Raw genomic sequence first — 13,967 nt, forward strand, 5'->3', positions numbered from 1 at the left:
AGGCAGCAGCACAAGGATCCCCTGCCCTGCAGGAGGGCTGGAAGGGGTCCCAAGGCAGCATGGCCCCAGCCTGGCTCAGCAGTGCAGCCCTGAGCTGCAGCACAGCAGGGAGGGTAGAGCAGGCCTGTGCCTGCCTCCCTGATCCAGGCCCTCACTCCAGCACTGCCTATTTGTATCAGCCTGTGGAAAAATCCCCGGAGTCCTTGCACAGTCAGTATTCAGCAGGCTGAAACTAATCCAGAGCTCTCGGCAACTTGATATTTCTCAGTGAATCCCTGCCAGTAAATTCTGCTAAATCCCAGCGCTGGGGAAGAGAGGAGCTCTCCAGGCAGACGTTTGGTAGGTCTCTGGCTTGACTCAACACTATAAAGACTAGATTTACAGGGCACAATGAAGTGGTCTGACTGCAAGGCTAACAGAAAACCCAAAGGCATATTTTTCATTCACAACCTTTTTTTAAGGTACTTTCTGCCCACAGTCCTCAATGCTGAGGCTTTGCCTACTCAAAGAGGCTTTGTGGGAATTCATCTGCAAGCCTGGGGAGGATTGAAAGCCCACCTGTGTTTAGTTTCCCTTAGAAAAACCAAGCTGCATTTGTGGGACCAGATTCAGTCCTGGTGTTGGTGCTTCTGTATCGTTGCAGGAAGGTGTTTCAGAACTGTTGTCCTAGTAACATCTTTTTAATATCATTTTGCAGGTACTTTTTATGGTCCCTATTGGACTCTCAGTGGGAGTTATTTCCGCCTTCCAGATCCCAGCTTTCTGCAACAACAGTAACTTAGTGGCAGTGTTTCTTCTGCTGTTACTGTTCGGGTAAGTGTGGGGCTTAGTTATTTAAATATCACTGCTCAGGGTAAGGCACTGGATTTTGCAGGCTGCTGGAGACTGAGATCCAGGGGGGACATGTGGGCTTTTCTCTTCAACACGCACTCCACAAACACGGACTAAGTTGCTCCTTCCAGGGGCAGGGAGGTAAATCCCAAAGCTGGGGAAGAGAGCTGTTGTTGTGCCTGCTTTATTCAAAGCAAACACTACTTGAGGATATGGAAGTATTCAAGGTCCCAGCAACAGCTCTAGCTGTAAGCAAATGCTTCCTGACCTATTGCAAAGTTCAAGAGCATTTTAATATCAGAGAGCAAAATAAACAGCAGTAGCACAATTCAGGAAAACTTCAACAAACTCCCCCGGCTTTGAATCCTCCAGGCCCAGTCTCTTTGTTTTCAGGTGGGGTTCTGTGTTCAAAGTATGTATCATAAACCTTTTCTCCAAATTCTAACAGACACAAAGGCATTTTTCTTTTCTTTAAGCTCTGTAATGTGGAAATGTAGTTACATGCCAAAACAGAGCTGTTATGTTATGTTATGTTCCAACCCTGGAAGTGTTCAAAGCCAAGTTGGACAGGGCTTGGAGCAACCTGACCTAATGGAAGGTGTCCCTGTCCATGGCAGGGGGTGGAATGGGATGGGCTTTAAGCTCTCTTCCAACTCATACCATCCAACGATTCTATGTTGTCTGATGTCTTCAGTGGTTTGTTTTCAAAGTAGCCCTTTGAGTTACCATGGTTTTCTCTGCACTGTTGGTATGTATAGATATGCATCATTTTCCTGGATGTACCTGCTGGCTGGATTTTTCAAGGAAACAGGGATGGCCTTCATTGTTTACGTCTGTGTTAACTTGTTCTTCGGCATCAACACCATTATCACTCACTCGGTTGTGTTCCTGCTCTCCCAGGAAAAGGCCACAGACCAGGTAGGAGCCCCACTAATACTGACCCTGTGGTGACACAGCAGGAGGCTTCTTGTGGGCTTGGTGGCTTTGATCAGGTCCATAGCAGCTGGACACAGTCACAGGATTTCACAGGGTTCCCTACAGACAGGACATGAGTCACGTATGGAGCTTGCTTGTCTGTACATCTGCACCCCCAGCAAAGAAGGAAACAGTGGTGGCAGAGGGGAGACCATGAAAAGAGAGGGAGAAAACTGAGGACCCTCTTTATAACCACCCTGGTGATGGAAGATGAAGGGCAGGAGGTGGGTCGAGATGTTTGATAGAAAGTTGTTGATGAACACTTCAAACCATTGCTGAGTTCTCGCAGCATGAACTGTGGGGAGTGACAGCTGAATGTCACTGCCCTGAGTCTGACATGTGCTGCAGTAAGCCCAGCACCAGCTGTCTGTCATCCAGGTCTGTAATGCAGTCATCTTCTCCCTGCAAGGATGACAACCCAGAGACAGTGATGATTCCCTAAAGTAAAGCCTTCTCTTAAACTGAGATCTCCCTGGGAATGGCTGGGATTAAATGCACGCCTTACACTTAGATTTCTTTTTTTAAGGAGGGCAATTACAATAGCTGGGTTGCATTTTTCTCTGTATCTGGACAGAGTTTGTTCAGCAGCCCCTTGGGTTTTAGGGATATGCAATTATGATCACCTTTCATCCCTCTGTGCCCCAGTGGCAGGGAGTCAGTTTCTTTCCATGCTAATTTAGTGCCTCTCCAGTTTGCTTTGTGCACTAATCCTTTCTTCTGCTAGAAATGCACCAGAGTTCTTTACTGTGAGACTGTGCACTGGGCTGTTCTGCTGTGAACTAGCTGGAAAAGCCCTTCCATGTCTAGAAAAGCCAAATCTTGTGTTTTATGGAGTTGTTTGTCCAAGGAGAAGAGACAGGACAGTGCTCCAGGGGAGCAGGCTGTGCTGGACAGATTTGGGGGGCACAGTGGCAGAACTCAGCTCTGGCACATGGGTAGGTTCCGGGTGCTGGAGCAGCATCCTGGGAGCAGCATCCTGGGAGCTGGCTGCTGTTTACTATGGGTGATCACAACCTCAGAGCTGCCTGTTGACTTTTATGACCTTGTGCCTGTGAAACGAGCTGTCTCCAGAGCTCTTTGCTCTCAATTTATCTCTGCTCTGAGACACAGGCAAATCCCAATGTAATTGTTACACTTCAGTCCCACAGTAAAACCTTTGAATTTATTCCGTGAATAAAAGTAGTGACTGACTGTGCTGCTCTTTGTTTTTTTCCAGGGTTTGCGTGATCTTGCTGAAAATTTAAGGCATGTGTTCCTTCTGTTCCCACAATTTTGCTTTGGCTATGGCTTGATCGAACTGTCACAGGATCAGGCACTGCTGGGCTTCTTAAAAGCCTATGGAGTGGATTACCCTGACAAAACCTTTGAGCTGGACAAGACCACGTCCAAGCTGTTGGCCATGTTCATCCAGGGCACCGTGTTCTTTGCCATTCGTCTCACAGTTCACGACAGGATGATTCAGAGAGTCTGGAACAACGTACTGGAGTAAGTAACATCTGGAGCCTCGCAGGGGAAGCAGCCCCAGCCACAGCTCCGTGGTTGCATTCCGGGCTCCTGCACCATCATTGTCAATTATGAAGCCCATCAATTTCCAGGACAATTTGTGAATATGGAGTGAGTTTTCTCTGGCAGGAGTCCCAGTAATTAGAGTATTAACTAACAGAGGTGTAGTTTATGGAGTCCCCTGGCAGTCGGTGCTGGCTGGGACTGCAGCCCGGGGCTCAGGGTTTGGTGGGCGGGTGCTCAGCTGTTGGTGGGGGGCAGTCATTCCACTGGCAACCTCTGTTTGGCTCTCCCCATCTCCTCTGCCCTGGCTGCACACAGAGAGGAGTGAGAACATTCCTGTCACCTGCGTTAGGAGCGTGTCCACAAGGCAGGACCTGCTCCAGCCCAGAATATTTGCTGAAAAAGAGGGAAAAACAATAGGCAGGAAGAGACCCCTGGGTGGAGCAGATACCAGGAGAGAATAGAAACTGTATATCTGAGTATTTTGTGCATGCCCTGGGGTCTCACAGAAGGCTCCCTGGGATCTATCCCAGCTGCTGGCTGTTGCTGGAGGGTAAGTCCCTCTCTGCCCTCCCCCAGGTTCCTGTTTGACAGAGTCCATGGCAAAGCCTCCCTTCTGCCACCCGCCACCACAGAGGACGGGGACGTCCAGGCAGAGAGGAGCCGGGTGGAGTCTGGCAAAGCTGACTTCGACGTGGTGCAGCTCCAGAACCTCACCAAGATCTACCACCTCCCTCACAAACGCATCACAGCAGTGAAAAACATCAGCCTTGGGATCCCTGCTGGGGAGGTGAGCCAGGGGAGAAGGCTGTGGGCACCTTCCAGTCTCATTGTCATCTTCTGTAGCGGTTTGTTCTGCTCTGGCCTCTTCCTTCCTTTGTCCCATTTATTCATTCTTGTGGTTACAGCAGTGACAAGAGGCTCCTGGTAGATTTGGGACACCAACTGACAGTTTGAAGGCCCTAGAAAGAGGGAAGGTGGATGGAAATTGATGGAGCTGTATTCAGAGCAAAATGTCTGCGTGCTCTGTTTGTACAGTGCAGTCTTGGGGGAGGGGGGGTCACTGGGGATCACCAGGTGGTGAATGAAGACAGCAGAATGTGTCCAGCTGAAATTATTCACCTGAATTGCATGGGAGATGGTGAGTCAGGCTTATCTGCTTGTGTTTCCCATCGGGGAAGACAAGTCACTTCAGCTGAAAACACATTTTCATGAATCAGGACCTAAAATTAACTCCAAAGAAAAAAACATTCTTTGGTCATGTCAGTGCAGTTGTCTCCCTGAGAAGTGAAAAGACAGGAGTAAACAGAGCACCTCTGAGATCCAGAGGAAACTGGATACCAGATTCTACCTCGTGCTGTGCACCTGACTTGTGGGGAAGCTTGGAATTAATCCTTGGTACCTGGTTTATTGTCATTGCCTGGATCCCACTGAGATGAAATGATGTAGGGTGCTGGGCAGGACAGCATCCTAATGTGGAGACTGGTGCTGGTCTTTATGACAGAGGATTTTTTCTAAGCCAGGACTGGCATTGAGGTCTCTGACTTCTGGCAAAATTCACCCTGATGCTGGTGGGATTTAGGGCACCATTCCCCACCTGTCAGCAGAAGCTGTGGCCCTGATCTGCAGACTGTGCACAGATTCTGTCCCTGTATGGACCAAGGTGGGGAAGAGCCTTGGATTTCTGTGCATCTGCAGTGGGCCCAGCACAGGAGGACTCTCACGTCAGCTGATCTGTACTAATGAGAGCAAAATAACAATTTTAATTAAATAATAATATAAAATTATCAGCACAATGGTGATGGCTGATGCAACACACAACTGCCTATCTCCAACCTTAGCAATAAAATGTGGATTTTTACCATGAGATACTGGAACTGCACTACAGGGAGCCAGTTCTTCCTCTTACTAATGGAGTGCTTTAGTGACATTATGGGACAAAAACCTTGTGTTGCATTAAGGCTTTACCAGTGCCAGCCCAAACCTCACTCAGCCCATTCCCATGAGCAGCTCTGTCCCTGCCAAGGGGAGGCTTTGCACAAATGAGCCGATGGGGATTTGGCCTGAGCTCCTGCAGGAATGTACCTCACAGTAAAAGGAATGACTCTACTGGAGGCACATCCTTGATTCTTCACCATATTAAACAAATGGTCCTAATATAAGCTGGAGTATATTGCACCATAAACAACCTCCATTATAACACTGGGATGTGCTGAGTTCCTCTGGCAATTCATCTTGCTCAAGGGGCTGGACAAAGATGGGACAAGGTGCACTGAGCACCCATCTCAGAGGAATATTTCTGCATTACATTTCATTCTGACTTTTCTTTCCCAGTGCTTTGGCTTGCTTGGTGTGAATGGAGCTGGAAAGACAACAATCTTTAAGATGCTGACAGGGGACATCGGAGCATCCAGCGGAAGGCTGCGGGTGCAGGATCATTCTGGGTATGATGGATGTGATTTCCAGGGAAGCAAATCAACCTGAGAAAAGTTTTTAAGGCTGGGTGGCAAAGGAGAAGAAATGCAAAAGTCTGAAATAAAACATTCAAGCCAGAGCAAAAATAAACAAGGTGGGGAATTCGTCCTTTGAAGGTGGCATGGTTGCTTCCTAGGGGGTTGCATTTTGCTCCTGGATCTCTGCTGTTCTCAGAGGTGTTTCTTCCACTTCAGTCCATTGCAAATGGAATCAGGCTCAGATCCTCAGCAGTGTGATCCCACTTCTGAGCTAGACCTGGAGACCAGTAGGGCTCACCTCAAAGCTTTCTTTAACAGGTGTAGGCTTGGTGGCAGCTGTGCCATCTGAGGTGCTGACAGTAACTGGAGAGCTACATACTGGACACACAGCCTCTGCAGAACTGGGGGTCTGAAAGCTGGAGCTCTGCAGATCCACTGCATTTTCCTTCAAGGGTTGGGGAAGGGGTAGGAAATAGGAGAAAGGGATTTTCTCCCTCCTGTTGATTCCAGGGTGCAATTCAGTGTCTCTACACTGATGTGCCAACTTCCTTACACAGGTCCTTGAATGACATCAGTGAGGCCCACTGGTCACTCTTTGGCTACTGTCCTCAAGAAGATGCCTTGGATGACCTGCTGACAGTGGAAGAGCACATGTATTACTATGCTCGGCTGCACGGCATCCCAGAGGGGGACATCAAGGGAGTGAGTAACAAGGGCTTGGCTTGCACCCTTTTTGTAATTTGGAGCCTTTAAATGAGTCTTTCAATAGATAGATATGTGGTAATCCATGGCTGGACATGTTGTGGAAGCACAACTCTTGCTCCCTAGGTTGTACTCCAGCTCCTCCACCGGCTGAACCTGATGGCCTACAAGGACAGAGTCACCTCTATGTGCAGTTATGGCACCAACAGGAAACTGTCAACTGCTCTGGCTCTCATTGGGAATCCATCCATTCTGCTGCTGGTGAGAAATGGGGGCCTTGGTGGGGGAAGAGGAGCAGGTCTTTGGGCTGGCAGGAGAACTTGTCTCACAAAACCTCCTCAGGCACAGCTTACAGGACACTCCCCACATGCCCGTGCTTGGCCTGACAACAGAAACCATCACAGGAAAGTTTAGGTTCCAGCAAACACTCATATTTTCTTTAAGGGCATAAGAGAGTGGCAAGTCTTTCAGTTTCTCTGATAGCATCTTCCAGAGGTCAAAAATAGACCCTTTATTTGCCAATTAAACTCTCCTAGTTCCCAGCTCTCTCTTGTTTTTTATCTCTATCAACTAACCTGCACAGCCTTGCAAGAAAAGCAGCATCTAAGGCTCCAAAACTGTAGGAGAGCAAAAGGGCCACTTCCCTCAGGATTAGAACATAACTGCTTTTCTAGGTTTGGCTTCCTGTCTTGTCTTTCACTTTGAATTTCCAGTTCTTCCATGGGCTTACACCATTGCTAAAACATACCTTTTTGTGAAGTTTTCCCACTTGCTATGATGCCTTAGGTTTTAACTTTTATATTTTTCAAATCCTGTACTGCCCGGTGTGTAACTCTGAAGTTTCTTGTAGCCTGTTAACTTCTGCTCTCTCAAATAACAAAGCCTCTCTGGGCCTGCTCTTCAAGGACCCAGACCATCCTAGGCCCAAAAAGTATAAACCAAAAAGCCACTAAAGGGGGGCAAGCTGAGGGGAATTACATCATTAAACTGAAGCTTTAATTAGAGAATTTATGCTGATATGCAAATGAACCAAACTTACAAAAGTGTGAAGAACTCATGACCTGTTGTCCATCTTGGGGTCCCTCTTGGCAGCAGCCCCTGGCTCCCCAGGGGGTACCTTTGAAGGCCTTTCAAATAAATACCTGCCTTTTTTCCCTTACTCTGGTCTAGCCTCTGTTTTTAGGAGGCCTCTCAAGGCATCAGCTGTGTATTGAAGGTGTGCAGAGCTCTGTGAGCAGGGTTCCCAATATTAAGCTGGATACCTAGTGGACATAAATATCCCTTGTCCCAACTTGTGTCAAGCCCAGCACTGCTGCCTTTATTTCTGACCACCTGCTGGTGCTCCAGCTGCTTTTGTGAGATAAAAAATCTCAATAAAAAGAGGAGGAGGTGGGGGAATTCCCTCTCTACTAACTGCTGCCTGAGCCCAGGCTTGTTTACTTTTTAAGTGCAAATTTCCAATCAGTCCTGTCTTTCCCAATAGGATGAACCGAGCTCTGGAATGGACCCGAATGCCAAACGCCACCTTTGGAAAATCATCAGCGAGGAAGTGCAGAACAAATGCTCAGTGATACTCACGTCTCACAGGTAGGGCTGGGCTGGCTCTGCCTCCTATTTTGGGGTCAGCAGAGGTGGGGAGAGCCCATCCCTCACACTCCCCACTGGTCCTTGCACAGTTTCAGGGCACCGAGCTGTGACAGGTTTGGGGGTTTGTTGTGGCTGAATGTGGTGTCCACAGAGACCCACACCACTTTAGGGAAGATCAGTGATGTTCTCCCATTACTTAAGTATTTTTTATACCTTCTCAATGGCTTATTAGAGTTTCTGGGTTGGTTTTGTAGCATGGAGGAGTGTGAAGCCCTCTGTACCAGGCTGGCCATCATGGTGAACGGGAGTTTCCAGTGCATTGGCTCTCTGCAGCACATCAAGAGCAGGTCAGTAAAATGAACCTATTTCACTTTTACTGAACAGCCTCTGGAGTTACTGACCTACAGCTTTGAGTGCTCAGAACATGAGACCTGTGTCACCAAAACAATGACTTTTCCTGGTTTATGTCCCTTATTCACCACTGAAATTCTGTGTTAACTACTGCACTTTCTACTCCCTCACAGCCTGTCTTCCCAGAATGTGTCCCCCAAAGTAATCTGTTCACTGCTACAAATGAGAAATACATATTAGGGTTGAGCTTTGGTTCTGTTAGTTATAACAATAGCTCGGCTTCTTATTAAGTTTCACTCTAGGTTAACAACCCTGACCCCATTCAAGCTGCACCATGCCTGGATTAGATTTCCCCAAGGAGCCTGTGCAGCACTCGCGAAGGAGTTTCTTCATCAGATTTTCTCTTTTCTACAGTGCTAATGGTGATTTTCTTTTTCCCCTAGATTTGGAAGAGGATTCACTGTGAAGATGCACTTAAACAGCAGCACGGTTTGCACTGAGACGCTGACAGAGTTCATGAAGTCACACTTCCCAAATACATGCCTGAAGGTAAGCAGGGCAAATGCTTTCAGGAGAGGCTTTCAAAATCCCTTCAAAGTGACCAAGAAAATCTCTGCAAGGTGGACATCTTATAACATGCTGTGCCCACAGACCTGAGCTCTCAGAGTCACACTTGTCACTGCCTTCAGCTACACTGTCCGAGGGCTGGAGCACTCCCGTTCCTTGGTGGCTGAAGTAACATCAGCCAAAAAGCTGCAGTGGCCCTGCAAGGCAGCTGTTAGGTGACCCCCTGCCCTGGGAATGCCCTTCCCACTGAAGGCTGGAATGCATGGAGACCCACTTCAGGTTCAGTGGGAATGAGATGCTTCCAGTGCTTCCAGTAACTGAGTAATTGTAAAACCAGAGTAACTGAGTCACAAATCACCTCCATTGTCTGTAACCCAATCTCTGCATGAATCAAAACTGCACACTTGGAGCTGGAAAATGCTATGGCCACCCTGGAGCTTCCAGCCTTGCAGTTTAGTTGTCCTTACCCAGTCACAAACCCCCACAAGAACTCCCAGTGGGGAAACACTACCAGACAGTACCATTCAGAAGACACCACAGCCCCTGCTCCTTCATCCTCCCATGGTCCAGCTGTGGGATCTGTTGGCTCTTGGCTTTCCCCCACCACTCCTGTCCCCACAGGATCGGCATTTCAACATGGTGGAGTACCACGTCCCGGTCTCTGCGGGAGGGGTAGCGAATATATTTGATCTCCTGGAAGGCAGCAAAGCAGCCTTCAACATCAGGCACTTCTCTGTGAGTCAGACAACGTTGGAGGAGGTAAGGAATTAAAATGTGAGGCCATTCATTTAAAACTGCTAACGGGAGCAGACTGATGGTTGCACATAATGGACTGCTGCACACAATAGACTACAGTTTGAAAGGGATTTCCATCTATATTCCTCCTGGGGGTACTTTATCAGTGCTGCTGCCTCCAGGTACCTCTGCTGGTGCTAGGGAAACACACCGAGAAAGCTGCCTGGAGCATAAAGGATCTGTTCTTCCCTCTGTCACTGCTGATTTCAGCAGCCTCGTGGGTGTGGGTGAAGGGCAGGGCTATGAATCACCCCCAAGTCCAGGGCTAGGATTTCCACCAGTACTGAAAATATGCTCAATTTCACTTTTTGGGTTGGAAGTTCATTTAGCATTACTCCAAACTTAGCTTTGGGGTTCATTCCATTTTCCCTTGGAAGAATGTTCCCACTGGCAACAAAATCTTGTAGGGAGCACATCAGCTGAAGGGATTGGCACAAGGACTATCCAGAAGAAATCACCCTGTTCAGCATCAGCACCTGGAATATTAGGTTGGTCCCAGAGAGAGGAGCAGAGCTGCAGCCCTGTAGTGCTATGGATTGTGACACAGCAGTCTGGGAGGGGAGTTCCTCAGTGCTGTTTCAATAAGGGCCAGTGGTTGTGAGAGAAACAGGCGGGCAAAGCTCAAGAAGCCCCAGCTCAGGTTTTGTGGGAGGACAGCTCAGATTTTTGAATATGCAAATATGATTGCAGGGAGTGTTCTGGTAAGAATCCTTTCTGTATTCATTAGCTGCTGTTGAAAGGAAGGCTGTTACATGTGATTTTATACACCTCTCTCTACACTCTGCAGTTGTGCGTGCACAGATGTCAATTACACAGAGACAGATGGGTTTATGAAGTAATAACAGGACTGTATTACAGTGGGATCGAAATGAGTCACTGCATGGGCATTGCCTCGCTGGTGCCTCGGGAACCTGAGCTGCAGGACAATTAGGTTCCGTGCAGGAATGTCTGCCTTCGGGTCCCGGGTGTCGATTCCGCAGGACAGGAGTGCACATCCATTTATTTACATTAGCCCATAGAAGCCCAACAATTTGCAATTCTCAAATTCAGCGTGAATCCATCCCTGAGTGCGCTCTCCAGACTCACAGTCAAATGAACAGCCATGCCTTTTTCATATTCATCCATATCATAAATTATTTATGCTGTCACATACTGAGTGTTTCCTTTAAACTTCTAGGTTTTCATCAACTTTGCTAAAGATCAAGCAGATCCCGATGGCACGGATGCAGGCCCTGATGTGACGCTGGACAGCTCTGACACAAGCAGCCAAGCTAGCACCATAAGCTCCATCTATTGAAGGGATCCACCCACACAGGATCATAGAATCTGGGGAAAAGACCTGACAGCCCCTCCAACCCTGTTTTCAATGATTTTAGGGTGATGGGGATAAGCAGTCCCATTTTCTTAAAGTGTTTTGTTTTTTGATATGCACTTAATTTGTCACTAGGAACATGGTAGGTGTTTGAGACTGGCACTTGGTTACAAATCAGATTGGTCTTTCCACTGGTTCTTTTCCCCCCCCAGTTCTTGTTTTATGATCACTGTAATAGCTGTGAGGATTTAGATAACATCACCTGCTGCTCGTGGCCGTTTGTTTACAGCAGATATGGCTGTGCTGGAGCAGAGGAGCTGTGGGCAGTGCAGGGTGTTTGACCACAAAGCAGCCCCCGGCTGCAGAGGAAAAGCCACGCTCCACTTCCTGCTCAGCAAGACTTCCTGGGTGACTGAGTGAAAGTGGCTCAGTTTTGACAGGCTCCCCCCTGGGGAGATGGGGCTGGTGGCCTTGCCCCTCCTCACAGGGGGTTGTGAGGGAGTAGGTGTTCCATACTGACAGTCGCAAAGGCCACTGCTGGGGGCCACCTTTGGTAACGACATAGAGCTTATCTGGTTATGTCAGGACAAATATAACTATTTTAAATGTTAGTGCTTCCAGTGGTTTTGGTTTGTTCCTGTAGCTTATTCCAGCTCTGTGTAACTCCTCGAGTGAGTCCTCTGGTCCCAGGCAGTTCCTGGCTCCTGGTACCCAGTGGAAGATGATTCCCCCACGAGCCCCTTTCTCCTTCTGGCTGGAGTTCAGGGCTGCTCGGGTATAGCCGAGGAGTGGTACAGAGCAGGTCTGTTGGTTGAATGCTCTGACAAGAAGAAGCTCTTTGCTTCCTAAGATTGTATTTCCCTGAGCACAGTTCAGAAGCAAGGAGCATCTCCCTTGCTCATAAACCCTCCATCTCCAGCAGCTCTGCCTCTTTGTGTCCTCTGCAGTGACCTTCCTCCTCAACCCCACATGCTGGCTGCCCCCGTGACTCCGGAGCTGTGTTTTCCCACATAACAAGGCATCATTAGCTCCTGCTTCAAAGACTCTGCCTGCTGGCTTTAAAGGAGTGCTCTGCCCACCTCTGAGAGCAGCCCCCAGCAGCTGAGTTCAGCACACCACCACACACATCCTGCTCTCCTCCCCCAGAATGATTAATAGATAGAATAGTTTAATGTGATTCTTTATTATATGTATCAGCATAAGGGCCCAAAGACTCAGGTTTGGGTCAGGGCACTGATGTACATTCAAGCACAAAATGAACTTAAACTCTGAGCTCAATAAACTTGCTGTTGCTGGTAAAAGAGATTGCAGATAAAGCCTTACCTTGTGAGACCTGGGGTGGCCCATACAACGTGCCTGGGTTCACCTACACAATTCCAGCCAGGTGGTTTCTTTTTCCCTTTTTTTTTTGCCTTCTCACAAAACTAATTTGAGTCAAAGGAGCCTTTGATGAAAGCTTCAACGACACATCTTTCTTACCCGGATCATGAGTTTGACTAGGTCAGCTCCTATGTGATGCCAAGGTTCGCTGAGAAAATCATGCAAGGAATAGGTACTTTGTGAAATCCCAAACACCCTTGATATTCAGTGGGATACTGAAGTTCAAAGTTTAGCTGCTGCAAGGAGGTCACATCCTCTCCTCGGTGTTGGTGTAAACTTCTTACTGATAGCAGGAGGAGTTTTATTATGGATTGAAAGTATTATTGAGCTTTGAATTATGCCTCAACCTGCTGACTGTAATTAAAACTGGGGTTCAGCTTCTTTCCAGAATGCATTTGACACCTGCAGTTTATAAGTAACTGAAAAAGCTGCCCAGACAGCCATTGTAGCTTCTATTATTATGTCTCCAGCTCTGCAAAAGCTCTTTTTTCTCATTTTCATTGCACATCTTACACAGATCACAGTATAAAATTAAGCTTTTCTCTAATGGAGGGCTTGTGCTCCCTGCAAAGGACTCGGAGCATGAATGCCAATGATTTAAATGCAGCCTTGTAATACCAATCAGAGTATTATTTTATTATGTCGATGGCTTTGCAACTGCCAGTGAAAGATGGATCTCCAGACTCTGTCCAGATGTACTTTACATGTAATTGAGGGAGACTGATACAAAACTATTCTTTTGTTCCTTTAGAGCCTACTAATCAAACAGGAAAAAAAAAAAAAGGAAGTGATTCATTGGAATACTTCATTAAGTTGCAATTTAATTGTGTGAAATAGAGTTTTGAGGGGAAAAAAAAGCAAAAAGCATCCTTTGAATTTCCACCCAATTCTGGCATTAATAGAAACATCTGCTCCATGTGAAATGTGTCACGGCCATGATACATGCTCCCCGCTCTCACTCGCAGGTAAAAATAAACCATCTGCTCCTGCAATCAAGGCTGTGGGTATTGGTCCAAGCAAGCCAGAGTTTATATCCTGGGGGGAATTTAACTGAGGCCCGTGGAGAAGCAGTTACAACTGTTTAGGGGCTTGAAGCATCTGGCAAGGAGGTTGTATATAACGTCACCAGGGGCTGAATTACCTTTCGTGCTGCATTACAAACATCCCCATTCCCTGCAGAGCCTCAGATTCATCCTGTCCCTTTTGGAGGTAGGACACGCTCCAAGCTCAATTCCAAGGCAAAAATCTTGGAAGCCAGTACTCTCCTGCCTCTGAACACCAGCTTCATGCCTCTCATCACCTCTTGGTCTCCCTGAGAAGGTTCCAGAGGTGGCCAGGAATATGGAGCACTGACTGAGAAACCACTGATAAGAATCTGAAAGGTTTTGAGTAGGGTCTGCAGGGCAGGAGAAGGATGGGGTCACTCCTCCATCCTCACCTGTGGGTGTAGTAGTGGGTGCCCCCACTGTCAGCCCTCTCTGAATCCACTCAGAAATGTTGGCTTTACA

The 13,967-nt window shown here is 47.7% G+C and overlaps 1 protein-coding gene across 1 annotated transcript in view; it reads left to right on the forward strand.

Moving 5' to 3' along the window:
* ABCA12 (ATP binding cassette subfamily A member 12) overlaps positions 1-12,380 on the forward strand; it is a 79,413-nt gene extending 67,033 nt beyond the window's left edge. Inside the window, 12 exon segments of the mRNA XM_042035231.1 lie at positions 698-813; positions 1,590-1,749; positions 3,023-3,291; positions 3,892-4,102; positions 5,647-5,756; positions 6,323-6,467; positions 6,594-6,728; positions 7,951-8,054; positions 8,309-8,401; positions 8,849-8,954; positions 9,594-9,731; positions 10,945-12,380. Coding sequence (XP_041891165.1) covers positions 698-813; positions 1,590-1,749; positions 3,023-3,291; positions 3,892-4,102; positions 5,647-5,756; positions 6,323-6,467; positions 6,594-6,728; positions 7,951-8,054; positions 8,309-8,401; positions 8,849-8,954; positions 9,594-9,731; positions 10,945-11,064 — 1,707 coding nt within the window. The 3' untranslated portion in view covers positions 11,065-12,380.
* Positions 12,381-13,967: the final 1,587 nt, after the last annotated feature.

The sequence above is a fragment of the Corvus kubaryi genome, unplaced genomic scaffold (genome assembly GCF_017639235.1).
Source record: "Corvus kubaryi isolate FWS band 111438036 unplaced genomic scaffold, C.kubaryi_AGA036_p1.0 37383, whole genome shotgun sequence".
Lineage (NCBI taxonomy): Eukaryota > Metazoa > Chordata > Aves > Passeriformes > Corvidae > Corvus > Corvus kubaryi.